Below are 27,761 nucleotides of genomic sequence, written 5' to 3'. Positions count from 1 at the left end.
CACAACACAAAAGTCACGAGTATCACATTTCCCCCTGCAGCACAACAGTCAGCATTTAGAAATAAAAGAATTTCACTTAGATAAATTTACATAAATAAGTTCACGTGATGATGGTCAGCCTGTTAAATGAAAACAGAAGTTGGGACGATGGTCAGTCTCTAACACACACTGAGAGACGCTTGGACTTCCTGTATTCTGAGTTATTGATGTCATGGGTTGTGGAGCAGTTGACTGGCTGGGAAGACACTGGGAGCAGGGCAGGACTAACGAACATGTTGCAGGGCAGGTGTGGAGGGAAAAACGGGCTGGGGAGGAGTGCAGGAACACAGTGCAAACTGAAAACCAAAACATAGAAAACACATTCTCAATACAACCTAGCATACATTAAACTGACCAAGAATACACATGAATATGAACCCTAGTCCACAACACCATAAACTAACCAATAAAAATCAAACGAACAACCCAAATAATATAAACGAGCAAAACCAAATGACCAAAAGGACTGGACAACAGAAGTATAACGCAGGAAACCAAGAGAACAGAAACACAGAGTCCAGATGTGTTTACAGGGTGAAGAAGAAGAGTCCCTTCAGTGGACACTTTCTGAAAGTTCCCAGCTCACATCTTCTGACCTGTGCTGATGGTTTTGGTTTGGTTTGAAGACACCATTACACTATATTCAGTCCCGGAGCGTCACATCAGTAAAGCATATTTCACTATTCAGTTCATTATTTTAATATTAAGGAATACTGTCAACGAATTCATTAAAGTTAATACTAAAATACAAGAATAAACTAAATACTTAATTCAAAACTTCAAGCTGACATCACAGAACCATTATTAGGCCTACAATAAAACTGAATCACATGACTGCTACAATTAAAACTACTAAGATTTAATTAACATAAGATTTTGGGGAGTTTCAGTAATATTTCTAACACAGGAGGTTATTTATAAAATCTAAATGTATGTAAATCATATTAGCAAAACAATATTGTTTACAAGATATTCAACCTTTTTTGCATAAATATTCTGAAAACAATGTGGCTATATTGGAAAGTTGAAATGTACTTTTTAGAGAGCAGCCATGAATACAGATTGTTCCAACAGGATCAATAAAATATACAACCATTTACAGATTTAATTCAAATGTAAAAAATGTTCAAATATTTAGTTCAATATTAAACTTGAGTTTAAAGAATTGATTAGATGGATTTAATGTGTTAATAGTTTTAAATGGACTTGTGTTGCAGCTAAAGTGGAGACAGAGCTGTCGACAGGATCATTGAGGAGCCTCAACACATCTTTATCTTTATTATTATCACATGTGACTCACTTACAGCTGCTTTGTCTTTCATATCATAACTGGAGGAATAATTTTCTAAAGCAATAATTATTGATTAATGTATAATGTATAATGTATCTAATATCTGCATTAAATGTGGAGTATTACTCTTCATTGATGAAGCTCTGCTGGTGAAAAGATAAACTGCATGCTGTTAGTTTAATGTACACAAATCACATGAAGTGCTTTTAAATGATAAAAATACTTAAATATTGTTATTAGAATTGTACTAATGATTGATTAATGATGACTTATGATTAACCACACAGTGATGTCATCAATACAAAATTGATTCTTCATATTGATCTGGATGTAATTTGACTGTTAAAGTGACTCAGAGAAACTGCCCTCCAGTGGTCACTGTCAGTAACTACAACTCTCCACATACAGCACTGACAGTAATACTGATATTCCTGATGACTCTTCCTCCTACAGAGAACACAGAGACACTGAACCAGACCCAGACCCAAACCCAAACCCAAACCCAGCACACAGAGGCTGAGTGAATTTGGTGTTGAAGGTGTGGAGGTGGATAAGTGTGTCAGTGGAGACTCTGTAGAAGGACAGAGTGCCAGCAGGATAGTCCACATACACTGCTACTCTATTAGAGACAGAGGAGGAGGAGGAGGAGGTGGAGGAGATGGATGTTCCACTGTTATTGTGCCAAACAGTGTAACCACCATCAGAGCCGTTCAGACTCCAGGACTGATCATTCACGCCAAACCAGGAGTCATTACCGTTTCCTCTCCTGATGATTCCTCTGTAACTCACTGATATAAAAACTCTTCCTCTCCACTCAACCTCCCAGTAACAGCGACCAGTCAGATCATTTCTACACAGCAGCTGAGGCCAGTAATCAAATCTGTCTGGATGATCAGGATATGACTGATCCTTCTCCACACGTGTCACCTTCCTGTTGTTGTCAGACAGTTTGAGTTTTTTGTTTACTGTGTTTGGATCCAGTGTGAGTTCACAGAAATCTGATGGAGAGAACAAGACACAATACAGCTGCAGTTATTGATCTATCATCTGATTGATGATGACATCATCTTCATTCTCAATAGGATGTGAATGAGTGATGTCACAGTTTGAAGTTTGCTTTGTTTTCATGAATCAAATGAAAAACACACTTACACTTCCTCAGACCTGGTGTCAACCATTGGACTCCAGCAGGCTGCAGCCTGAAAGGAGGAGGAGGGTCAGAGCAGCACGTTCTCTATCAGCATGCAAACATGGATGTTAAATCGCTCTAATCTACTGTTTTATCATTCTGTTCAAATGTGGGGTTGGGCTTTGATAGACTTTGATCCAATCTGAATCCAGTATCCCAATCCTTCTGAAACCCTGATTGAATCTAATCAGGTTTAACTTTCAACATTTACAGGGAACTTCAGTTAGAAATAATAAAAAGTCAAGGATTGAGTTGAGATGTGTAATCAGCTCTGACAGAGAAAATGTTTCCAGCTCTTCCACCTCTATCAGACATTGTCTCTCCATACCTGAGAGTGTCCAGTCTCCGGCGTGGATCCTTCAGTGCAGCAGACAGCAGCTTCTCTCCTTTGTCTCCTGGATGATTGTAGCTCAGGTCAAGCTCTCTCAGACGGGAGGAGTTGGAGCTCAGAGCTGAGGCCAGAGAAGCACAGCCTTCCTCTGTGATCAGACATCCTGACAGCCTGCAAACACACAAAACAACACACATCAGACAGTCTGAGAGTCCTGCTGTGTGCAGTCATATACAACAACAAACTGTCTCCACACTAACTAAAAGATGAACTGAATCAGGGAGCTCCAGAAAGTTGAGCATCTAGCCAGATGGGAAAAGTCAGCAGCTGAGGGATGATTCAGCAGCAAGTTTTTACCTCGTCATTGTGATCTAAATGTTAAAAACATTCTAATGTGTTTATGAAGAGGGAGGCTTTTGCCAAAAGAATAATGACATACATTTATCAGAGTGCATGTGTATGTACTTTTCAGGTTTGATATGTTGAAGTTTCTTTAAATTACACAAAATCAAGGAGCCTCCTGGACCAAGGTACGTTTGAATTGGGTTTCTTTTGGTACAATTGACAGGCAGAACCCAGAGAAGGTTGTTTTTTAAATTTTGGGCAAAAAACAAAAAACACATCAAATCAGCTTGATTTCTTGTTTTCTGTCTTACTGACAGAACAAATTTACCACTCAATGTTTCGCTTTTCATTGGGGGTTGGGCCTTCAGTGCTCCCTTGTTTCTGATTGGCCAGTGTGCTATATCAGTTATGTTTGCGCTGTATTCTTCAAAATAAAGGTTCCACTTCTTTTTAGACAGCAATGTCAACACAAATTACACACAGACCTTTAGCCTTTAATAATTGATGATTGTAACTGAATAATAATTTATTATGCTCTTACTAGAGATGCTGCACATAATTTTGTTTTATAACCTACAATGACAATAAAACTGTTATATCAAATAAAGGAGCTGTCTTTCAATTTCCATATTCAGTTGGTGCATCAAGTAATACAACAGCGTTTTATTGTATTGCCGGTTCATGTGCAGCTGAGTGACCATAATTATCATTTTTTATGCATTATAACGTATTTTGGGCCAAATCGTCAAAGAATGGATTGCACCCGCTGATATCATTGTGAATTGTGCAGCATTTGCACCTGCAATCTGTCCCGTTTTAAGGTCCTATTCACAAAAAATGCAGCTGAGTGCAATCTGCCCTTGTTTTGTGTCTGATTGAGTAAGCAGAGCGGTTTCCAGTGTTTCAGGCTTTTCTCCATGTTTCAGCACACAGATTGGTTCATAATGAAAAAACTGCTGAGAGAACAAAAGCCTCAATTTGCGTGTCTTTAATTAGCAGAGGTGCACACACACACACACACACAGCTCTGCATTATCACAAACCAACTTTCATGTATTATGCATCTTCTATTTCCCTAGTATTTCGCATCTTTAACAAAAATGTGAAATGTCAAAATACAGACACAGGCAGGTCTGAAATGTGTTAGAGTAATGTCGGAATCTTGTTTTGGTCTAGATGTCAACATCCCCACATTTCTATTTATTTTTTGAGACACTGAGTGTACAAACGTATTGAGGAGGTTCACACAGTGCAACGTCTGCTGGTCAGTTTTTGTGACTACTTTTGCCGTGCTTGCTGTTGGGTCTATGCCATTGATCTTTCTAATTATTGAGAACAAACTTTACTATCCACAGTACATCCTGAGGAAAACTTACCAAAGTGCTTTCATTTACAAAATAGACATAATGTGTTATGGTTACTCAGCTGTGCATGAACCAGCAATAAACCACTGTTGCATTACTTTATGCACCAACTGAATATTTTAAAATGAAGGACAGCACGTTCATTTGATATGAAAAACATTTTATTGTCATTGTAGGTCACAATAGATTATTGTTTAATTATAATCATCAATTATTAAAGGCTAAACATCTGTCTGTCCATCGATATATTTTGTGTTGACATTGCACTTTCTAAAGGCAAAGAAGTGGAAACTTTATTTTGAAGAGTACAGTGCAAACATAACTGATATAGCACACTGGCCAATCAGAAACAAGGGGGCGCTGAAAGCCCAACCACCAATGAAAACGAAATATTGAGTGGTAAATTTGTTCTGTCAGTAAGAACAGAAAACAAGAAATCAAGCTGAATGTGTTTTGTGCTTTTTGCCCAAAATTTAAAAAACAAAAAACGTCCTGTTTCCAGTTTCTGTCTGTGTCAATTGTACCAAAAAAACAAACAGTTCAAACGTACCTTGGTCATAAAATGCGACTTCACAGTGTTTCATCAAAGTATCCATCCAACAGAGGCAACTAGTCTGCTCTTTAGCCTGAAACTAACTGGTGCTCGAGGAACCATCTGTGAATATTTTTCTGTCCAGGTACAACGGTTTTTAGACACATTTTGAAGAAATCTGTAAAATCATCTGTTGTATTTAATAATTCAACATCAGAAGCAAAAAGAAAAGAAAACAATGAAAATCTGCATATAAAGTAATTCTCTACTGTTGAAGTTTGGTAAAAACTGGTTTGACAAATCATTAGCAGAGACAATCCTACACAGGTTTAATGTTTATCCTCTAATATAATTTAGATTTTAAATGTTCATCTATTGAACAGGTTGATGAATCCTGACCTCAGAGTTTCCAGTGTACAGTGTGGACTCTCCAGTCCAGCAGACAGAAGCTTCAATCCTTGATTCTGCAAGTTGTTGTTACTGAGATCCAGCTCTCTCAGACTAGAGGACTGGGAGCTGAGAACTGAGGACAGAGCTTCACAGCTTCTCTCTGAGAGGTTACAGCCACTCAGCCTGAAGAAACAATAATGATAAAAAAAAAGATGGGTGCTTTATTTCCTGTTGAAAAGACAGCAGTGTATTTAAATAATGATGAATAAATCTAACTTTATGTGTACTTACAGAGCTTTGTTGGAGGCTTTGACCACTGGCAGCAGCCTCAGAAGAACGTCCTCTGAAGCAGGGTATTTCTTCAGGTCAAACATGTCCAGATCTTTTTCTGTTGACAATAAGATGAAGGCCAGAGCTGACCACTGAGCAGGAGACAGTTTATCTGTGGAGAGACTTCCTGAACTCAGGTACTGTTGGATCTCCTCCACTAGAGAACCATCATTCAGTTCATTCAGACAGTGGAGCAGATTGATGCTTCTCTCTGCAGACAGATTCTCACTGATCTTCTTCTTGATGTACTCAACTGTTTCCTGATTGGTCTGTGAGCTACTTCTTGTCTGTGTCAGCAGACCTCGTAGGAGAGTCTGATTGGTCTGCAGTGAAAGACCCAGGAGGAAGCGGAGGAACAAGTCCAGGTGTCCATTTGGACTCTTTAAAGCCTCGTCCACAGCTCTCTGGTAGAAACCTGGCTCTGCAGATTCTTCTTTGGTTTCAGACTTCTGGGATGTTGTTTGCTCTCCTGCCAGCAGATTGACTCCAGACTTGATGAATGTCAGATGGACATGAAGAGCAGCCAGAAACTCCTGAACGCTCAGATGGACGAAGCAGAACACCTTTTCCTGGTACAGCCCTCTCTCCTCTTTAAAGATCTGTGTGAACACTCCTGAGTACACTGAGGCTGCTCTGATATCGATGCCACACTCTGTCAGGTCTGATTCATAGAAGATCAGGTTGCCTTTCTGCAGCTGCTCAAAAGCCAGTTTTCCCAGAGACTCAATCATCTTCCTGCTCCCTGGACTCCAGTGTGGATCTGTCTCAGCCCCTCCATCATACTTGACATTCTTCAGTTTGGACTGAACCATGAGGAAGTGGATGTACATCTCAGTCAGAGTCTTGGGCAGCTCTCCTCCCTCTCTGCTTTTCAACACATCCTCCAAAACTGTAGCAGTGATCCAGCAGAAGACTGGGATGTGGCACATGATGTGGAGGCTTTGTGATGTCTTGATGTGGGAGATGATTCTGCTGGCCTGTTTCTCATCTCTGAATCTCTTTCTGAAGTACTCCTCCTTCTGTGGGTCAGTGAACCCTCTGACCTCTGTCACCATGCTGACACACTCAGGAGGGATCTGATTGGCTGCTGCAGGTCGTGTGGTTATCCAGAGGCGAGCAGAGGGAAGCAGTGTCCCCCTGATGAGGTTTGTCAGCAGCACATCCACTGAGGTGGACTCTGTAACATCAGTCAGGATCTCATTGTTGTGGAAGTCCAGAGGAAGTCGACACTCATCCAGATCGTTAAAGATGAACACAACCTGGAACTCTTCTAACCTGCAGATTCCTGCTTCTTTGGTTTCAGTAAAGAAGTCATGAACAAGTTCCACCAAACTGTACTTTTTCTCTTTCAGCACATTCAGCTCTCTGAAAGTGAATGGAAATGTGAAGTGTATGTCCTGGTTGGCTTTGTCTTCAGCCCAGTCCAGAGTGAACTTCTGTGTTAAGACTGTTTTCCCAATGCCAGCCACTCCCTTTGTCATCACTGTTCTGATTGGTTCATCTCTTCCAGGTAAGGCTTTAAAGATGTCTTCTTGTCCGATTGTTGTTTCTGGTCTGCCTGTTTTCCTGGATGCTGTTTCAATCTGTATAATCTCATGTTCATTATTGACCTCTGCAGTCCCTCCCTCTGTGATGTAGAGCTCTGTGTAGATCTGATTCAGAAGGGTTGGGTTTCCTGCTTTAGCAATCCCCTCAAACACACACTGGAACTTCTTCTTCAGGTTAGACTTGAGTTTAGACTGACAACATGTAGGACTTCCTGAATGAACACACAAGAAATACCATCAATAATTGATTCATAAAGAAGATATGCATTCCCCTAAATAATGCATATATGAAAATATTTTCCTCATCTCTTGTGACATCAGTAAATATCTCATTCATCCAGAACGTTAAATCTTTATAGTAATCTTCTTACTGCTCTGCAGACAGTCAGCCAGCTCCTCCTGCTTCATTCTCCTCAGGAAGTGCAGTGTGATCTTCAGAAATGCCTCTCTGCTGCTCCTCCTCTGCTCTTCTTCCTCACCATCCAAAACCTCCTCCTCCTCCCTCTGACTCTCTAAGCATTCTGGGTAATCTGAACTCAGAACCCTCTGCATCTTCTTCAGCTCGTTCTTCACAAAAGTGACAATGTTCTCCTCCAGCAGCTGGAACAGAATACTATATGAATGACACAAACTAAAATCATGACGCAAACATCAGATCCATGTTGGACAGACTGACAATCCACTGGTCTACAAAGTGCAGCATGGAGATGATTGTGAACAGAATAGAAGTAAAAGTAGTTGTTGTACATGTACAGACCATAAATATGGAGTCCAGGTGTGTTTGATGCAGCTGGGCAGACTGACCACTGGGAACCTCTGAGCTCTCCTGGTCCACTCTGTGGAGGAATCATGATGAGTTCACAATGGGCTGCATTCAAAAACAGTGTGCATGCACAAATCTGTGCTTAAACCGTGCATACAAACGTTTCAAGCAAAAATCTGGGATTCATCATATGTTCTTATCTGAATTTGCTCTTACTCTGTGAACAAATTTAGATCTGCAGAAGAATTATGACCAAAAAAATGGCATAAAAAATACAAGTCCAGGAACTGGAGGTAGGTTTTAAAGAATAGCCTTTATTTCACTCTTCTTGAATATTATTCCCTTCCATAAGCACTGGTGGTTTGAGGGACATCAGCAGCGCTCCTGTTACTTCTCTCTTTTAAATTTAGAACTGCCTTAGACCATGTGTATGCACAAATCATAAATGTCCCACAGTCTTAAAAAATTATATAGTCAATATTTATTCAATATAAACAATATATATATATATATATATATATATATATATATATATATATATATATATATATATATATATATATATATATATATATATATATATACATATAACAATTATTTAAAAAATGATAGGGCCTAAATATACAACATTTAAACGTGTGAAATTGCTAATAATACACTATTTATTTACTAATTATAAAATTAATAGTTAAGACATCGTAATCTATAAATGATCATTATAAATGTATGGGGGCTCTGCTATTGCTACATCATGGCCTGTTGTGGACAGAGACAAAACACGATGTGCACCTGGCACAGCAGTAGAGATTTATTTAGATCAATTCCACAGATCTATACATTTACCAACTTTTTGACGTACTGTCCGTTTGTGGTGCAACAGGTACGCAGGCTGTATACAGGATTCACAATCAGATGTCATCTCCTCTTCCTAGTAATGTTTTTATCCTCTCTCATGGCAGGGTTACAGTTCTAATCAGTCTGATCACTGGCTGTGTTTCTCCAAAACTTGATTCTGGTTCAAGTTTCTCGCTGCGGGCAGCTAGAGCCCGTGTGTGCTTCAAACTGCAGCGACGGTGCTGATGCTGGAGACAAGCAGTCCTCTACACCCACGTACAACAATATGAGAACAAAAGTCATCTAAAAGTTAATTCAGTTCACTGCTGGAAGTGAAGCATCCAAAGACTCCCTGAGGTGAGTGTGTCAAAACGTTTCTCTGGAGAACTTCAATAACAAAGATTGCATCAGAGTTCTGAGTTCTGTGTCTTACTCACATCAGAAATATCAATAAATGATCCCAACCTCAAATAATTCAACTGAAAACTATTTATCCTGATTTAGATTTAAGTTATATTGTCCCAATTTTAATACTGAGAACAACTTACTTTTGACCAGATGAATGTTGTCGTTTAAAGCCAATATTAAAATCCTTTGACCGGTCGCTCTTGAAGGACACACAGCTGGGTCCAGGTCCAGGTCCAGGTCCAGGTCCAGGTCCAGGTCCAGGTCCAGGTCCAGGTCCAGGTCCAGGTCCAGGTCCAGCATGGTCTGGTCTGTGCTGCCTCCTTGTTCTTCAACATAACACACACAGAGCTTTGAGTGTGAATAATGATGGTGGAGAACAGTGATGGACAGTTAGAGATCCTCATCTCACCTCTGAGCTTTGGTCTGGCTGTCATGTTCCCCACACCGAGAGCGTTTAGAGGGAGGGACTCCCTCCTCTCTGTCCTCACACTGATCCATGCTGCTGAAGTCACATCCACATCAGTTACACACACTTTCTACCTTCATCTGGAGAGGAAACACAAATCATCCTTTACATCATTTCTCCTGTAAATCCTAAATATCAGCTGCTCCTCCTGTGATTGGCTGCTATTTTCTGTTATATATCAGTGTGAATGCAGCCAGACAGCAGTGTGAGGCAGAGAAAGCTGCCATCAGCTGCTGTACTTCTACTATCAATCCACTAGATGGCATCATGAAGCTGCAGTGAGGTGAAGAGCAGCACACATGATGCATGGAGGAGGATTTACATTCACTGACTCACACTCTGAATTTGATATGAAGCTTCATTGACATTCTGTAAATTTAAATAGTGTCAGCTGATTTCATGATTATGAATGATCCTACATATTAATAAAGAAGTCAGAGTGAGCAGGATGTAAAAGCAGATCAGCTGTTTCAAAGTTTTGCCCAAATTATTAGAATTTACTTTTCATAGGATTTTACAGTGAATACAAACATAAATAGACACCACATGTCAAACTCCTCCCAGTGGTTGGTATCTAACAAATATAATTTGGTCTGAAATTCAGTTTGTTGTGTAAGTAACACAATTATTTTACATAAAAGGTTTTGAATATCATGATGGCAACCTGATATTGTCAGTGATGCAAAGCAGTGATGTCTCACTCTGATCTTTTCCTTCTTTTCCTGCCCCCTCAGACACTTTGAAAAGATCTGATCTGCAGGCACAAAATATCTGATAATTCAGTTACAGATGAGCTGTGATTACAAAAGGAAAGAAACTGACCAATCAGACACAACATCACTATCTCACTGCATTAAAACAGAGTTCATTCCATTTACAAAAACTATGATGGAAAATATCTGCTAAAAAAGCTTAAAAGATATAAAAATTAAAAATGTCACTGAGGAAGACAAGACTGAAATGTTTTAAGTTTTTGGAATATCTGTGAATATGAAGAGATGTTCTCCAGCTCTGGATCACTACATTATATTTAAAGCTTTCACAGGAAACAGTAGCAGGCTGTAGCGTCTGACTTTACACTGCTGGAAACAACATTAAAAAAGTAGATTTAGTTTGATTTCTGAGAGCCGAAGAAAGGAATTTATGTGTTTTTAGGGACCATGTACAGTCTTAAATTCAAATTATAGTCGCCGCGTCCGCGAGAGTCCGCTAGGGTCCATGTGACGTAAATCTCGTCATCAGAGGGTGTGCGCACGGGCTCTGTGCGGACACCCGCGTACCTGCAATTTGTTGTGTCCGCGCGGACACAACGTTGTATTCCTGTAGACGGCGATCTACTGCGCATGTGTGGAACGCGTTCTCCGAGCGGACCCCAGAAGGTAGTATAAACACATCAACTACCCGTCCGCGGAGTCTGCAGCTGTCAGTGTGCGCGTCCGTTTGGGAGTATAAATGAAGCATTAAACATAAATGTTACCATTTGATGTACTGTACCAGAGTTTGCTTATAGCTAATTTTCATCTGTAGTCCCTTCAACAGGTCACAATTAAAACATAGAACAGAACAATAACAAACAGTACAAAGCAAAAAACACACAAGACACATAATACAAAATAAAAAGCTACACACAATAATAACTATAAGCTGTTCATTAATATTGTTTGATTCCAGTAAATCAATCAACAACATGTGGATTTATCTTCCAGCATGAGAGTTCTCCAAACTTTCTGATGAAATAAAAACATCATAGAGCAAGAAACAAACCCTGAAGTTACTAAAGAGAAAGTTCAACTATGAAACAAAGCAAACTTACAGTTAACAGTCCAAACTGCTGAAGACAAAGACTCTCCATTCCACGTCTGCCAGAAAAGTGTTTGCCACAGGTGAGCTGATTCCTGGAACGAGTCAGAGCTCCACCTGTAGAGGGGGAGGGACAGGTAGGAAGACTCACAACATGATGACACTTTATGGATGTTTGTCACTCATTTATTGTTCATGTATTTGTGTATTTATTGTTGTATTGATAAACAGGTAGAAGGTATCTGAACACCAGTGTGACCTGTTAGAAAACAACTGTTCAGTTGTTGTCACCGTTTCTGTCATTTTAAAAAAAAGTTCATTTAATCTGTGTTTAGAGCTGCAACTAACAATCATTTTCATTATCAATTAATCGATTAGTTGTTTGGTCTATAAAATGTCAGACAATGGTAAAAAATGTGGATCACTGTTTCCCAAAGGCCAAGATGACATCCTCAAATGTTTTGTTTTGTCCACAACACAAAGATATTCAGTTTACTGTCATAGAGGACTAGGAAACCAGAAAATATTCACATTTCAGAAGCTTGAATCAGACCATTAACTGATTATTTAGTGATTCAACAGAAAATGATTTAATTAGACAGCCAATATTTTAATTGATCAACTAATTGTTGCAGCTGTGTTCATACAGTTTATCTTTAAGCCATCAGAGGACGCCAAATCATTTCTAATGACAAGTAGGTGAAGATGAAAAAACCACCAACATGTGACAGGAAGCTCAACAAAGACTAGTAAAATTAATCTTTAGTTGCAGACATGCAGTAAGATGCAGTTTGTAGATGTTCATCTGTCTTGCTTTGCTCTGGAATTCTGCTTTAAAACTTATCATGACTAATTTAAATAAGATTGTTTGATTAAAACCAACTGGAACGGCTCTTACCAGAAAACTTATTATGGAATTATTAGGAAATAACTGACCCATAAAACACCTTTGTTGTTGCATTTTTGTCATTGTTCTACTGAAAGCTTGTAATTCAAATCTTGAAACTGTTTAAAAACTCTTGATAACAGCAATCTAGACCTCGAACATGCAAACAAAGCAACCAAATATTACAGTTTGTACTTTGACCTTGAAAAGCAGCACAAGGGACTTTCCACACGGTTCTCACGTGACTTAAACACAGACATGCAGGCTGGGCTGTATCATTAACAAACTTTATCTAACAATCATAGAGATATAGACACTATGTAAATTGCAAAATATTAGTTTTTGCAGATATAAAATTTGGCCATATGTATTTTTAAGTGTTTCAGATACATTTGTCCTTATAATTCTTGCTGTGGTAAAAATGAATAAAAATCTCTAAATAAGAGAAAAAGCATGATAATTTTGAAGTATTCACATAATTTACTTCAGTAAAAATACAAATACCATTCTGTTAATACACTCTATTACTAGTAAAATTCCTGCATCCAAAATGTACACAAGTATTATTGGAAAAATGTACATTAAGTATCAACAGTAAAATCATGCAGAATGGCCCCTGACATTGTTGTATTATTATATCATTATTGCATTAATGCATTAATATGTAGTGCTTTATGTTAGAGTTGGTTGAGTTGGAGCTAGTTTTAACTGTTTTTTTGGGGGGGGGGTAGTTTAATCTATAATAGTGTGTGTTATTATTAATTGATGTGTTTTTATTGTTGTATATTGCAGACACTGATGTCTGAGGCAAATTTCCCACTGGGACAACAGAGTCTTATATTAATCATATTTTATAGACGGGTCATTTCTATTTTTTTTTTTAATCTGAATCATAGCTGTGGAAACATGTAGTTGAGTGGAGCATGTGGTTTGAATATAATCAGACGAAGCAGCAGCTCCCCCTCTGTCTACATTAGGAAGTCTTTCAGTCCTTCCTCTTCAACTAAATGTTCAAACTCTGACTTGTATGATAACAAACTGCAGTTCATTTTATTAATTTTCACATTACTGTCTGGATGTAGAAATCTATCTGTGCCTCAACTGTGAGGAAGTTAAACTTAACTTGAACAGGTGTCCATTTGGACTCTGTAAAGCCTCATCCACAGCACTCTGGTAGAAATGTGTTGATTTGCCTCCGAACACTTCAGACCACCAGGATGTTGTTTGTTCTTCTGCCAGCAGATTGACTCCAGAGTTGATGAATGTCAGATGGACATGAAGAGCAGCCAGAAACTCCTGAATGCTCAGATGGATGAAGCAGAACACCTTTTCCTGGTACAGCCCTCTCTCCTCTTTAAAGATATGTATGAACACTCCTGAGTACATTCTTCAGTTTGGACTGAACCATGAGGAAGTGGATGTACATCTCAGTCAGGGTCTTGGGCAGCTCTCCTCCCTCTCTGCTTTTCAACACATCCTCCAGAACTGTAGAAGTGATCCAGCAGAAGGCTGGGACGTGGCACATGATGTGGAGGCTTTGTGATGTCTTGATGTGGGAGATGATTCTGTTGGCCAGCTTCTCACCTCTGAATCTCTTCTTGAAGTACTCCTCCTTCTGTGGGTCAGTGAACCCTCTGTCAACTCTGTCACCATGCTGACACATTCAGGAGGGATCTGATTGGCTGCTGCAGGTCGTGTGGTTATCCAGAGGTGAGCAGAGGGAAGCAGTTTTCCCCTGATGAGGTTTGTCAGCAGAACATCCACTGAGGTGGACTATGTAACATCAGTCAGGATCTCATTGTTGTGGAAGTCCAGAGGAAGTCGACACTCATCCAGACCATCAAAGATGAACACAACCTGGAACTCTTCAAACCTGCACATTCCTGCTTCTTTGGTTTCAGGAAAGAAGTGATGAACAAGTTTCACCAAGCTGTACTTTTTCTTTTTCAGCATATTCAGATCTCTGAAAGTGAATGGAAATGTGAAGTGTATGTCCTGGTTGGCTTTGTCTTCAGCCCAGTCCAGAGTGAACTTCTGAGTCTGTGTTAAGACTGTTTTCCCAATGCCAGCCACTCCCTTTGTCATCACTGTTCTGATTGGTTCACCTCTTCCTGCTGAGTCTTTAAAGATGTCCTCACATATGATGGTTGTTTCTGGTCTGTCTGGTTTCCTGGATGCTGTTTCAATCTGTCTGACCTCATGTTCATCATTGACCTCTGCAGTCCCTCCCTCTGTGATGTAGAGCTCTGTGTAGATCTGATTCAGAAGGGTTGGGTTTCCTGCTTTAGCAATCCCCTCAAACACACACTGGAACTTCTTCTTCAGGTTAGACTTGAGTTCACATTGACCAACTGGAGCAGGAGTTTCTGAATGACAATACAAGAAAAAGGGTGAATAAATACGTATAAGGCAAATATTTAATCCCCTCACAAATGCATATATGAACATATGTTCTTCCATCTCTTGAGACATCAGTAAATGTCTCATTCATCCAGCATGTTAAATCTTTATAGAAACCCTCTTACTGCCCTGCAGACGGTCAGCCAGCTCCTCCTGCTTCATTCTCCTCAGAAAGTGCAAAGTGATCTTCAGAAATTCTTCTCTGCTGCTCCTCCTCCTCTGCTCTTCTTCCTCACCATCCAACACCTCCTCCTCATCACTCTGACTCTGTAAGCATTCTGGGTAATCTGGACTCAGAATTTGTTGCATACCTGGAACAGAAGACTATATGAATGACACACTCAAACCAAAATCATGAGGCAAATATCACATCCATGTTGGACAGACTGACAATCCACTGGTCTATAAAGCACAGCATGGAGATGATTGTGAACATAATAGAAGTAAAAGTAGTTGTTGTAAATGTACAAACCATAAAGGCCATGGAGGTCAGTTTGTTTTGACACTGCTGGGCAGACTGACCAACGGGATCCTCCTGGTCCACTCTGTGGAGGAATCATGAAGAATGAGCTCAGATTATGTCTGTCCACACAGAAACAAACACAAGCAATCAAGTGATATTGGATGTGAACAGAGAATCAGATGACTCCCTGGAGTGGTAAAGCTTTACTAGTCCTGCTGATCCCACTGAGAATCCACAGCTCAGTCTGTTTGTAGCTTTCAACTCAGAGTCAGTTTGGTTTAGTCCCAACAGCTCTCACCAATCTTCCATAAATCACTCCTTCCCTCACTGTACACTACTGAAGTGCCCTAGAGTAAGGCAGCCAGAGCCACTGTTGTATCAGACTGGTTGTACTGGGCAGCTCCCAGTATGAATGTGTTTGACTGTGTGAATGTGAATGCTGCTCAGAGAAGTTCATCTGAGTCAGTTAAGATTTTAAAAAACAGGAGATATGATAAGTGTCTGATGAAAACACATCGTTTTATTTTTGTTATCAGTTTGAAATCCTCATCAGAGTGGTATCCATCTTTGAAGTTATAAGGACGACCCATAGACTGATCACCGTTCATAGACACACAACTGGGTTCAGGTTTGTCCAGCTTCCTCATGATAGAAACACAAGATAAATTCTGCTCAGCACCCAGAACACACTGAGACTAAATCGGTCAGCGATTTAATACACCTACTGTACACAACACAGTAGTATCTAGGGAGTTGTATATGAATTAACTGTTAAACTTAAACATGATTAACTGTATGGGTAGAGCTATATTCAATGCAGTGTGCAGCACCTGGAGGGGTGAAGCTGACACTCAGCCAGGGACACAGATGTATGAACTCCTTAAATCTCAGCTCGTGGTAAATGAGTGTTTGGGTTCTTATTCTTTAAGGCTTCTCCTTGATCTACTGCCTTGGATTGTCTACTGCCTTGGATTGTCAAAACATGCTGAATTTTAATTATTTCAATAGAAACAGCAACAAACTGAATTGATCTTGTTACCAACATCATGGATCTGTTATGGAGCTAAACTTACTCACATCAGAAATATCAATAAATGATCCAAGTCTCAAATAATTAAACTGAGAACTATTTATCCTGATTTAGATTTTACCTGATATTGTCCAATAACCTGATTTTAATGCTGAGAGCAACCTACTTTTTATTGAGTGAATGTTGTAGTTTAAAATGAATATCAAAATCTTTTGATTGGTTGCTCTTGAAGGACACACAGCTGGGTTCAGGTTCAGGTTCAATTACCAACACATCCCTCCAGGCATTTTTTTGTGATTATTGCAGCCAAATATGTTTAATTTTGCAGCTGCTTTTCTCATAAATTGTGACACAATTTGAAAAGAGATGTTTGATAAAACCTTTAATAAAAACATTTAAAACTGAGTCAGTTACATTTAAAATTTTAGTTACAGCTCACCTCTTTGCAGCAGGAGGTTGTCCTTCAAAATTAATGGAGCAAGAAGGCCAAAATCTAGCAAAGTCTGGTCTTTGTAGCTCTGGGCTTCTACAAAACACACACAGAGCTTTGAGTGTGAATAATGATGGTGGAGAACAGTGATGGACAGTTAGAGATCCTCATCTCACCTCTGAGCTTTGGTCTGGCTGTCATGTTCCCCACACAGAGAGCTTTTAGCAGGAGGGACTCCCTTCTTTCTGTCCTCACACTGATTCATGCTGCTGAAGTCACATCCACATCAGTCACACACACTTTCTGTCTTCATCTGAAGAGGAAACACAAATCCTTTACATCATTTCTCCTGTCAAATCCTAAATATCAGCTGCTCCTCCTGTGATAGTCCAAATCATTACGAGTTCCGGTTGTGATACGATGAACTTGAGTTTTGAGATATTTTGTAGATGGGAAAAACATGTACATGTCAGTGATTTAATATGCTGATCACAATGCATAGCCTGATCAAATATGACACCAAGATTTCTTAAGTTAGACCAAACAGCTGAGGAAAGGGACCCAATACTCAGCAACTATGAAGTTGCCTGACATCCAGTCCTTAATGACAGTTGTGCAGCATAGACAGTTTGTTGGGATTATCAGACTTAAAAGATGTTAGATTTTAACTGCTGTGAGACATTTACAATGCAGATAAAATGTCATTTGGTGTAAAGTGAAACTATTTTATGGCCTTTTTTAATTTAGTAGTTTAATTTTGATCAAATTGTACATAAAGCCGACCGTATTTTAATGTGGTGATGGTACACGTGAACTTCTGAGAGAAACTCAGTAGTTACAGATGAACTCTGATTGCAAAGATATATGAAGCAATAAATACACACATTATCAGCTCCTGTCTAACTGCATATACCAGTAATAAGTCATTATAAAGCAAGAACAGAAGTGGACTGTATGCGTTAGGGATGCATGATATTGGATTTTTTGCCGATATCCAATATGCCGATATTTCCAACTCACTGTGGCCGATTGCCGATGCCAATACCAATATACGCACATATTTTTTTTCCAGATGGCTGAGGAGACTATTATGCATGCAAGCATAGATTGTACTAAGTATGATCAAGAAAGACAATATATGAAGGAAGAATATAGGAAACCTTAAAACTTTAATGAACCTGCCAAGTGGGTGGAGCAGTAGAGTTTTCATTGAGTATAGTAGACAGACAGGATTAATGTGTTGGAATCTCTGGTCCTCACTCCAGAGCAGAAGGTGGCAGTAATGCATCTAATACGCTGGTTGCCAACTGCCGTTATAAACCAAAAAGTCCTCCCCCAAACAGAGTGGTACATCTTGTCAGCCGAGGTGTTTCCTATCTGTGCAGCCGAATTTAGCAGCTCCTTGACGGACTAGCCCCTCTTCTCATTTCTCAGTTTGTACATCCTCGATTCCTTTCCTCGCCTCCTCTAATCGCGTCTTAGTCGAGGCAACAGACATTTAACAAAATGAGACACCCTCGCTTCAGAGCCGTCATGTCAATTAAATATAACATGCAGCAGAGCTCCATCATCTGTCCATTGTTGTGTTACAGCCTACCGCTGTATTTTATGATCTCTGACAGATGAGCATAACACTGTTCATGACAACTTATATATTTACTTTTAATTCAAATTACAACATGGCATAATATGACAGGTATGTACAGATGTCATACATTGTTATGTTTTATTTAACACGTGCGCACATGCACACATATCCTTTATATATCTTATTGTGTGAAGCACTACAAATGGTTTGTTCCAGCTGTGTGTCGCCTCTTTTATACATCACGGGAGTCGAAAAACTTCCGCAAAGGATACACCTGTGTATCCTCGCTTATAACTCCTCTGGCAAGCCTCCTCTCTCCTCGTTCCTCTCTCCTCGAGATGCATTTTAGGAATTGAGACATCCTTAAACATGGCACGGGCAGGAGGATGGAGGAGAGAGGAGACGAGAAGGCACAAAATAGAGAAATGAGAAGAGCCCTGTCTCTCCCTGACGGTCCCGGTGTTTCATCCACAGGCTCCACTTCACTCAAGCTGCCCGACAGACCCGCTGCTTCTTCACACTTTAACCTGAATAACAAACCGGGGCTAACGTTAGCTGAGAGGCCAGCGGAGCATTAGCCGCAGCATGGCAGGAGGTAAGACAGCCAGTTAGCCTCTGCTAGCCTCCTAGCTAACATTAGCCTCGGTTTGTTATTCAGGTTAAAGTGGGAGATAGCAGCGGCTCTGACGGGCAGCTTGAGTGAAGTGGAGCCTGCGGAGGAAGCATCGGCATCGTCAGTGTGAAACAGTCCGTCGAGGGAAGCACAGTCAGGCGGCTGAGGAGAAGGCAACAAATCGGCCTCTCATAATCGGCAGAAATGGCCGATGCCGATATTTCATTTTAGAGATTTTATCGGCCGATACCGATGACGTGCCAATAATATCGTGCATCCCTAGTATGCATGTTATTGTAACAACACTGAACTTGATGACATCCTCTGACTGTCCCTCCACATCATTCAATACAAAACATTTGATTTAAAGCTTTCACAGGAAACAGTAGCAGGCCTATACTGTGGTGTCTGACATTACGCTGCTGGAAACAACCTTAAAAAAGTAGATTTAGTTTGATTTTTGAGAGTTGAAGAAACATGAGAGTTCTCCAAACATGAGATGTGAGGGTTCTCCAAACTTTCTGATAAGAAAAAAATATCATACAACAAGAAACAAACCCTGAAGTTACTAAAGAGAAAGTTCAACTATGAAACAAAACAAACTTACAGTTAACATCCAAACTGCTGAAGACAAAGACTCTCCACTCCATGTCTGTCAGAAAAGTGTTTGCCACAGGTGAGCTGTTTCCTGGAATGAGTCAGAGCTCCACCTGTAGAGGAGGAGGGACAGGTAGGAAGACTCACAACATGATGACACTTTATGGATGTTTGTCACTCATTTATTCTTCATGTATTTGTATATTTATTGTTGTATTGATGGTTTCTCAGTGTTTAAGTGAGTGCTGTTAGAAAAAATAACTCATCATGACGTTCATGTGAAGAGAAGCTGAACGTTACATTTAGATTCATGAGATTTAAGAAATTTAACTGACAGGTCATTGAGTTCATTGTCTTATAAAATAGTGCTGATAAAAGTTATTCCAACTGACGCCTCACTGAACATGAATTATAATCCTTCAAAAACAACTAGAGTATCAAAGTCCAGACTGAAGTCCAGTTTCTGCATCAGGATCTGATATCAGGATTCTACTTTGATACCTTTATTATGAGTCAATGTTTAACTGAATCGCAGTCAGACTGAACAGCGAGGATGAAACAGTATCAACTGTAATGTGAAGTGTTGAGTGTAATACCTTTCCATGTTGGTAAGCTGTAGCACCTGATGAAGACACACAGGCAGGTTCATTATTATTCTTCAGTCATCAGCAAATCAAATGAGTGTTTCTACATCTAGACTCTGATTTAAAGGCAGTCAGCTGTCATTCTGACTATTTGCTGTTGGATGAACTTTGTGGCATCGAGTCATTAACAAAGACATGAGAAATCAGTGATGAAATGATGAGTCTTCTTCTGTTCTGGAAGTTTGTTGGAACACACCAACAAACAAAGAGCAGCTTGTTTGTGATGAAGAGGAAACATTAGAGATGGTGATGAAAAGAATTCAAACCAAACAAAGTTCCACTTACTCAACTTCTTCCCATGAACGTGGTCTCTCTGCAGCTCTCTGCTGTCTGGACCAGGTCTGTTTAGAAAGGTCTGTTTAGAGCTTTATTCATCTGAGAGTTTCATCAGTCCTCTGTGTCTGCAGGCTGCTGTCACACTGAAACACTGAACCTGGACACCAATAAAACCATAAATCAGTGTGAACCTGCAGCTCAGAGCTCAAAGATCAGCTGCTTTAATAGAACACATCTGTAACCTAAAGCCACCTTCCTGCTCCGACTCTAACATGCTGTAAAAACCTCAGAACAAATAAATCTCCTGATCACTGACAACAAACATCAACCTTTGTTTATTTTGAAGATGTGAATTCAGACTGCAAAGAATCAAATGTAGATTTGATGGAGGCGCTCAGGAATCATTTCCTCTTTTTACACTCTACTATATCAAGTCAGAGCAGGAAGTGGCAGCTCATCCAATAATCCAAAATCAATCATGTTACAGATTCACATCCACATCATCTCACAGAGACTTTCTACCTTCACCTGTAGAGGAAAGACTGTGAGAAGAGCTGAAAGCATCAGTTCAATCATATCACCTGCTTCTCCAAAATTAGAGATGAAACATCACTTTGATGATGTTTTATGAGTGTGTGTTAGATAAGTTTGAGTTTTAGTTTCTGTCATTTAAAAAAACATTTCATGTGATCTGTGTTTAGAGCTGCAACTAACAATCATTCTCATTATTGATTAATCGATTAGTTGTTTGGTGTATAAAATGTCAGAAAGTGGTAAAAAATGTGGATCACTGTTTCCCAAGTACTTGAAGATTGTACTTAAGTACAGTACTGGAGTGAATGTACTATAAGTTATAAAAGCAGATGGATCCTTCAAAAAGGAGTGTCAATAAGATGAGTGCTGTCTTTCTGAATACTACAGTATTTATTGAATAAAATAAGTGAAGCCCCTCACCCCCCTGCTGTCTCCACATCAGTCCTGTAGAAGAAATAGAAACAGCTCTATATTCACCTGTAGACACAGAAAGTCAAAGCTGTTCTCCAGCGGCTGTCCGGCCGAGCGGAGCCGCATTTAATGTCTCAGACAGCGGGGAGAGCAGCGGCTCACCTCCGCCTCCTACACAGGCTGATTCAGGCGGGAAAACCTGCCGTCAGTCATCAGTAAGTGTTGGACACAGTAATAACAACACTGTGTTCAGCTACTGACCATCAACATCACTTCAACTGTTACTCCACACACACAAACTCCTCAAGTATGAACACAAACACCTTCCAGACGTATTTACAGGGTGAAGAAGAAGAGTCCCATCAGTGGACACTTTCTGAAAGTTCCCAGCTCGCATCGTCTGACCTGTGCCAATGGTTTTGGTTTGGTCTGAACACACCATTACACTATATTCAGTCCTGGAGCGTCACATCAGCAAAGCATATTTGACTATTCAGTTGATTATTTTAATATGAAGGGAATAATGTGGACCGCAGGAAGGAGGAAACCGCAGGAGGAAAGAAGGACTTCTCAGTGACCTATCAGGGGGAAAACAAGTCAATGTCAGGGGGGTTATTCCAAACTTCAAGTTGCCATCACACAACAATTATTAGCTCCAATAAAACTGAGTCACATGATGCTACAATTAAATACTAATTCTAACAGCTGAATGAAATGAAAGACATCAATAAATAGTCCTTTACATAAAGTCTTGCAGAATGTCATCAGACTTTACGACTGATAAATTGTAGACTAATAAGATTTTAGAGAGAAGGTTCATGTATGTAAATAATCATGTTAACAAAATGAGATTGTTTACAAGATATTCAACCTTTTTACATCAATATTCCAGAAACAATGTGGCTATATTGTAAAGTTGAAATGTAGTTTTTCGAGCACAGCCATGAATACAGATTGTTCCAACAGGATCAATAAAATATACAACTATTAGAAAAAAGATGCTTTTACACATCTTTATCTTTATTATTATCACATGTGACTCACTTACAGCTGCTTTGTCATTCATATCATAACTGGAGGAATAATGATTGATTATTGATCAGTACAGTTAGAATGTGTCTAATATGTGCATTAAAGGTGGAGTATTACTCTTCATTGATGAAGCTTTGGCGCCCTCTGCTGGTCAAAAGATAAACTGCATGCTGTCCGTGTAATGAACAAGTATATATAAGATATTCACACTGACATTTACTGCATTATTTTAGCACTAATGTGTGTTTTATAGATTTACTATCAACATTTCCTGATCTGCAGGAACATGAAACACATCTGATCTGAGGTCAGAACTCATCCAGGAGTCGCTGAAGCCAATTGATCGATTGATCCATCGCAACTTACTGACACGTTGTGATCAATCCCGTCAGAAACATGATGACGTCACTTGATGTTGTTTCTTCTCAGAACTTAATTGAAATGTTTGATAAATGAAGAGAACAAAGAGCGAATCAAGAGGAGACACATAATCAAACAGCTCGATCGATTATTAAATGTTGGAAAAAAGCAAAGAAACAACAGCGTGTTTGTGTCCTGTAGTTCCTAACATTATTTATATTAGAACAACTATAGATGTTAGTTTATTGATATGAAATGATGTGAAATAAAACACATAAGAACCTTCAAACAGTAACAAAGTCTCAGTTTCATCTGTCAGCTGCTGTTTCTGCTCAAATGGCGCTACCTGGTGGACATGAGCAGGAACTACAAGCAGAGCTGAGACACATTTGTGTGTGTAAATGTAAATGAGTATGTAAGGGAGGGTGGAGTGGGTGGACATAAATGTAAAGGAGGATGAGAAGGCGGATTTATGTGTGTGTGTGAATGTAAATGAGATGTTGAAGGTGTAATCTGACTTGTAAAAAGTGATAAAAAGTGATATAATATAAGGATACTTGAAACAACCATACAACAAGAACTCCTGGGGCTTAAACCTTAATTACATCGCTTCATCCTGCTGACCAGTCTATCATCCTAAACAAGATGACAACTAAAAGATGGTTTCTGACAATACATTGTCAGCACACTTGTGGAGGCAACCTCCTTTATTTATTTTTTTTTTCTTTTCAGTCGTTGTTCAGTTACCCAAATTTATACCTATTGATGGTTAATGGAAATCATGCCCCCTTCTCCATCATAAGGTCATACCAGCATTCAGCCAGTGGGTAGGCATAAAATCAACAAATAGCTACAACAATAATTACACACTTTTACCCTCTCTTAACAACATTAACACTTAATAATCATTTGAATCATTTTGAAGCAAATATTTTCTGGTTTTAGCTTCTCAGGTGTGAAGATAGAACACTTTTCTTTGTCTTCCATGATAATAAACAGAATATTTTACTTCTGGACTTTAGTTCAGACAAAAGAGAGACATTTAAAGACGTCGCCTTTGACTCCGTGAAATTAGAACCAGCATTTTACACAATTTACACAATTTCCTGACATTTTATAGACAAAACCATGAATTGATGAATCAATTAATGATAATGTTTATTTCAAGCGGCAACCTCTGGGGCTGAAAAATGAAGCCAATGCGGAAGTGCCAAAAACTGCAGTTGAATGGCCACTTGAGGCTGGCCCGCCTCTTTGCCCATTTTTGATTGGCTGGGAGTTAGGCAGAGTCACGTACTGCCAAGATGGCGATGGCTGGAGCGGCTCACTTTGAGCTTCAAAACCGTTCTTCAGAAACCAACGGGTGACGTCACGGTAACTACGTCCATATTTTTATACAGTCTATGGTTTATTTACAGCTCTACATGCACATCCAGTAGAGACACATAAAAACATGTTGGTTTCTGAATTGAACATATGATTAAAAAAACAACTAATTGAACAAGAACCCCCTCAAAAAACAAATAAGAGGAGAAACACCAAAGTGCCTCTATAGGCCAGCAGATACTTACTGTCAATATGTGTCTCATAGTTAGTTGGCAAAACTCTTCCAACATGTATAAAAACCTTTGTCACAACTTGACGTTTCAGTAAACTTTCAGCCGGTGGTGGTTTTCTCTCTGAGAGCTTCTGAGTTTCACTTTGGGTGTTGGACTTCAAAATTCACTGAGGCTCATAAGGATCAAACCCACGACCTCCAGACCTCCAAACAGTCTTCTAACAGACTGAGCTATCTGCTCTGAGAACATCAGCTTCTTTTTTACAGCTTTTTAAATGTGTTTATATGTGACTGACAAACAAACTGTCAGTCATGAGGAAACCATGTTGGTGAGAGATCAGGTTGATACTAAATAACATGAGAAAGTTTTTCTAACAGGAGGAGACTCTCCCTCTTACAGAGAACACAGAGACACTGAGGAACCAAACCTGTCACGCCTGACTGCAAACCCAGGATACAGAGGCTGAGTGAATGTGGTGTTGAAGGTGTGGAGGTGGATCAGTGTGTCAGAGAAGACTCTGTAGAAGAACAGAGTTCCAGCAGGACAGTCCACATACACTGCTACTCTGTTAGAGACAGAGGAGGAGGAGGAGGAGATGGATGTTCCATTGTTATTGTGCCAAACAGAGTAACCACCATCAGAGCAGTACAGACACCAGGACTGATCATTCGCTCCAAACCAGGAGTCATTACTGTCTCCTCTCCTGCTGATTCCTCTGTAACTCACTGATATATTAACTCTTCCTCTCCACTCGACCTCCCAGTAACAGCGACCAGTCAGACCCTTGCTACACAGCAGCTGAGGCCAGTGATCAAATCTGTCTGGATGATCCTTCACACATGTCACCTTCCTGTTGATATAGCACACTGGCAAATCAGAAACAAGGAGGTGCTGAAGGCCCACCCACCAACGAAAACGAAACATTGAGTGGTAAATTTGTTCTGTCAGTAAGAACAGAAAACAAGAAATCAAGCTGAATGTTTTTTGTTTTTTGCCCAAAATTTAAAAAACAAAAAAACGACCTGTTTCCAGTTTCTGTTACCTTGGTCATAAAATGCGACTTCACAGTGTTTCATCAAAGTATCCATTCGACAGAGGTAACTAGTCTGCTCTTTAGCCTGAAACTAACTGGTGCTTGAGGAACCACCTATGAATAGCTGTTATGCAGATCAGCCATGGTACTAAAAACAATAGTGATACATTTCTACTTCTTCATCACTTCATAGTATGTTGAGCATCACCAGTATGACGTAAGGCAAAAGGGGCCTTTGTTTTACCTGATGGGGAACATAGTACAGTTGCTGCTGCTGCTGTTGTTGCTGTTACTGCATTGATCTGAGATTACAGACATTAAAAAGAACATGAGAGAGATATCAACTGATTAAACAAGTGTTATGTGACCAAGACAAGATGCAAAGATTGCTGACAGTGCTTGGAACTGACTCACTGTGACTGACCTGCTGTGGTGCTGCAGCGGCTGCTGAGAGAGGCAGCAGCCGGAGCTGACGGCTGCGAGTAAACAGAGAGATGCTCTCAGGAGACATGGCTGCTGCACACCAAGAGCTGCAGGAAAATAAGGCACCAGATTCAAAAAAGTGTGAGAAATAAACTGAAAAGGGAACATTAGTCGGGGAAAGGTCATGGCAGGGGTAAGAGTGACACAAAAAAATCTATATAGGCAGAGAAAGCGTGTGTGTGTTCTGTTGGCAACCACTAAACATCAGAGTAGCATTAATCTTACCAATAAGTGGAGATGATTGGATTGAGTTGTTGTAGAACCTTTGGTTGCATTCATAAGTGCAACTTTCTGCTGGCCATCACTGTGGTTGATTGGAACATCCTTCTCAATTATCAATAAAAGAAGCTCTGACAATGTCTCCTCTTTGCAAAGGCTGAGAAGTTTGGTTTCCACCAGCTTTAGTTTTGAGAAAGAAAGTTCCACAGTAGCTGTGGACACCGGAAGTGTGCTGTATGTCTTAAGCAGCTCAGTCATGTCAAGGAAAACCAGATGTGCATTGTTTTCTTTTATGCATAGATGTCACATTGATTGGTGGGGGGCATGAGTATGAAGTATGAAAGACCTTAAGTTCTATCTGCAATTTGTCTTCCTCTTTAATGTTATAAAATTGTCAGTTTCTTCACAGTTTGGAGTGCTTCTGTTGTAATTCTTGCTGTTTTCCAGTTCTGTGACTGTCAGGCAATGGAGGGCATTCACGATTTCCCATGTGGAATTATCTCCTCCTTTAAAGCGTCTCTGAAGCTCTTGTGCCATTATGTCCACAAAAACTTCATACACTTATATACACGGTAGTACTCTTGCAAAGTTGGGAAGGCATGGTCAGCAGTAGCTGACATGGCAACGAACTTGAACTTTGCTGGTACTTTGCTCCTCCTAGCTTGTCCAGGGACCTCAGATGTGGGGTCCAGGCCCACTGATGTAGCCTTCTCTGTAGCCTGTTTATACTCAAACTCCTCCTCTGTTCTGCTGTGGGCCAAACTCTGTAAAACTCCATCAGCTGTATGCTGCAGCCAGGTCCAGGTCTTTCTGCTGCAATGCATCAGAAGCAACTGCAGTCAACTGGAAGACTGGACAGTTGATCTCCAGACACAACAAGAATTCAAAATTGATGCTTTTGAGAAGGGTGATTGCTTCACCTGCTGAGGAGTCTGTGGGATCTTGCTGTGTCATTTCCTCAGGTAACTGCATGACAGCTGGAAGGACCTTCCTCAGAGTCTCAGTTTCTCTCCTGAGTGTCTGACAGCTTCTGAAGCTCCAGTGGACGCTGATCAGGATGCATTTCAATAAATGCAGTGTGTCATTTTAGTTTTTCCATTAAACTGAAAAAAATGACAAAACAGACATTTGACTTTGCACTTTCTACCAACACCAGATTAAGGCAATATGCCTGACAGTGCAAATATAAGACCTTTAGATTTTCTTTTAGGATTCTTGACTGAAGTCCCTTATAGCGCCCACTCATGTTTGCAGCGCCGTCATAACCTTGACCCCGGGTGTTGACTATTTTCAGATCATTTTCTCCAGTGGAGCCATCACAGCCTTTTTTTTGCTTGTATATCATACCTTTTCCAGAAATCTACAAGGGCCGCAAGTTTGCTCCGTGGTGTTGATTCAGAATCATTGCCCTTAATTATTTATTCCTAGTGCTATAATTACTTAAATAAAGTAATAAATGTAGAAATAACGTATTTGCTCTTACATTCACTTTGTTTCACTATCACCTGTCAAAAGAAAGTAATACATACAGAAACACGACACCTGTCATACTTTTCCCCTCAAGCAGCAGACTG

At 39.9% G+C, this 27,761-nt stretch overlaps 2 protein-coding genes across 3 annotated transcripts; both read right to left on the bottom strand.

Moving 5' to 3' along the window:
• Window positions 1-1,288: 1,288 nt before the first annotated feature.
• On the bottom strand, window positions 1,289-21,815 carry LOC137177005 (NLR family CARD domain-containing protein 3-like). Of its 2 annotated transcripts, XM_067583080.1 has the most exons (13): window positions 21,568-21,815; window positions 20,566-20,713; window positions 20,138-20,258; window positions 11,643-11,746; window positions 9,773-9,909; window positions 9,504-9,689; window positions 8,116-8,194; window positions 7,730-7,958; window positions 5,773-7,570; window positions 5,491-5,664; window positions 2,848-3,021; window positions 2,483-2,529; window positions 1,289-2,328 (listed from the first exon to the last, which is right to left on the bottom strand). In XM_067583080.1, the coding sequence occupies exons 5-13, from the start codon at window positions 9,859-9,861 to the stop codon at window positions 1,778-1,780; spliced, it is 3,327 nt and encodes a 1,108-aa protein (XP_067439181.1). In that variant the 5' UTR covers window positions 9,862-9,909; window positions 11,643-11,746; window positions 20,138-20,258; window positions 20,566-20,713; window positions 21,568-21,815; the 3' UTR covers window positions 1,289-1,777. The 2 variants fall into 2 exon arrangements, with proteins under 2 accessions (XP_067439181.1, XP_067439182.1); XM_067583081.1 differs by lacking the exons at window positions 9,504-9,689; window positions 9,773-9,909; window positions 11,643-11,746; ... (1 more) ...; window positions 20,566-20,713; window positions 21,568-21,815 and adding an exon at window positions 8,981-9,456.
• LOC137177019 (NLR family CARD domain-containing protein 3-like) lies at window positions 13,179-16,838 on the bottom strand. The gene is made up of 3 exons (XM_067583104.1): window positions 15,388-16,838; window positions 15,041-15,226; window positions 13,179-14,881 (listed from the first exon to the last, which is right to left on the bottom strand). Exons 1-3 carry the CDS (start codon window positions 15,473-15,475, stop codon window positions 14,289-14,291), a joined length of 867 nt encoding a protein of 288 aa, XP_067439205.1. The 5' UTR covers window positions 15,476-16,838; the 3' UTR covers window positions 13,179-14,288.
• Window positions 21,816-27,761: the final 5,946 nt, after the last annotated feature.

Source organism: Thunnus thynnus, chromosome 24 (genome assembly GCF_963924715.1).
Source record: "Thunnus thynnus chromosome 24, fThuThy2.1, whole genome shotgun sequence".
Taxonomy (NCBI): domain Eukaryota; kingdom Metazoa; phylum Chordata; class Actinopteri; order Scombriformes; family Scombridae; genus Thunnus; species Thunnus thynnus.
The sequence above is the reverse complement of the archived record's forward strand: the minus strand, read 5'-3'. Positions and strand labels throughout refer to the sequence as shown.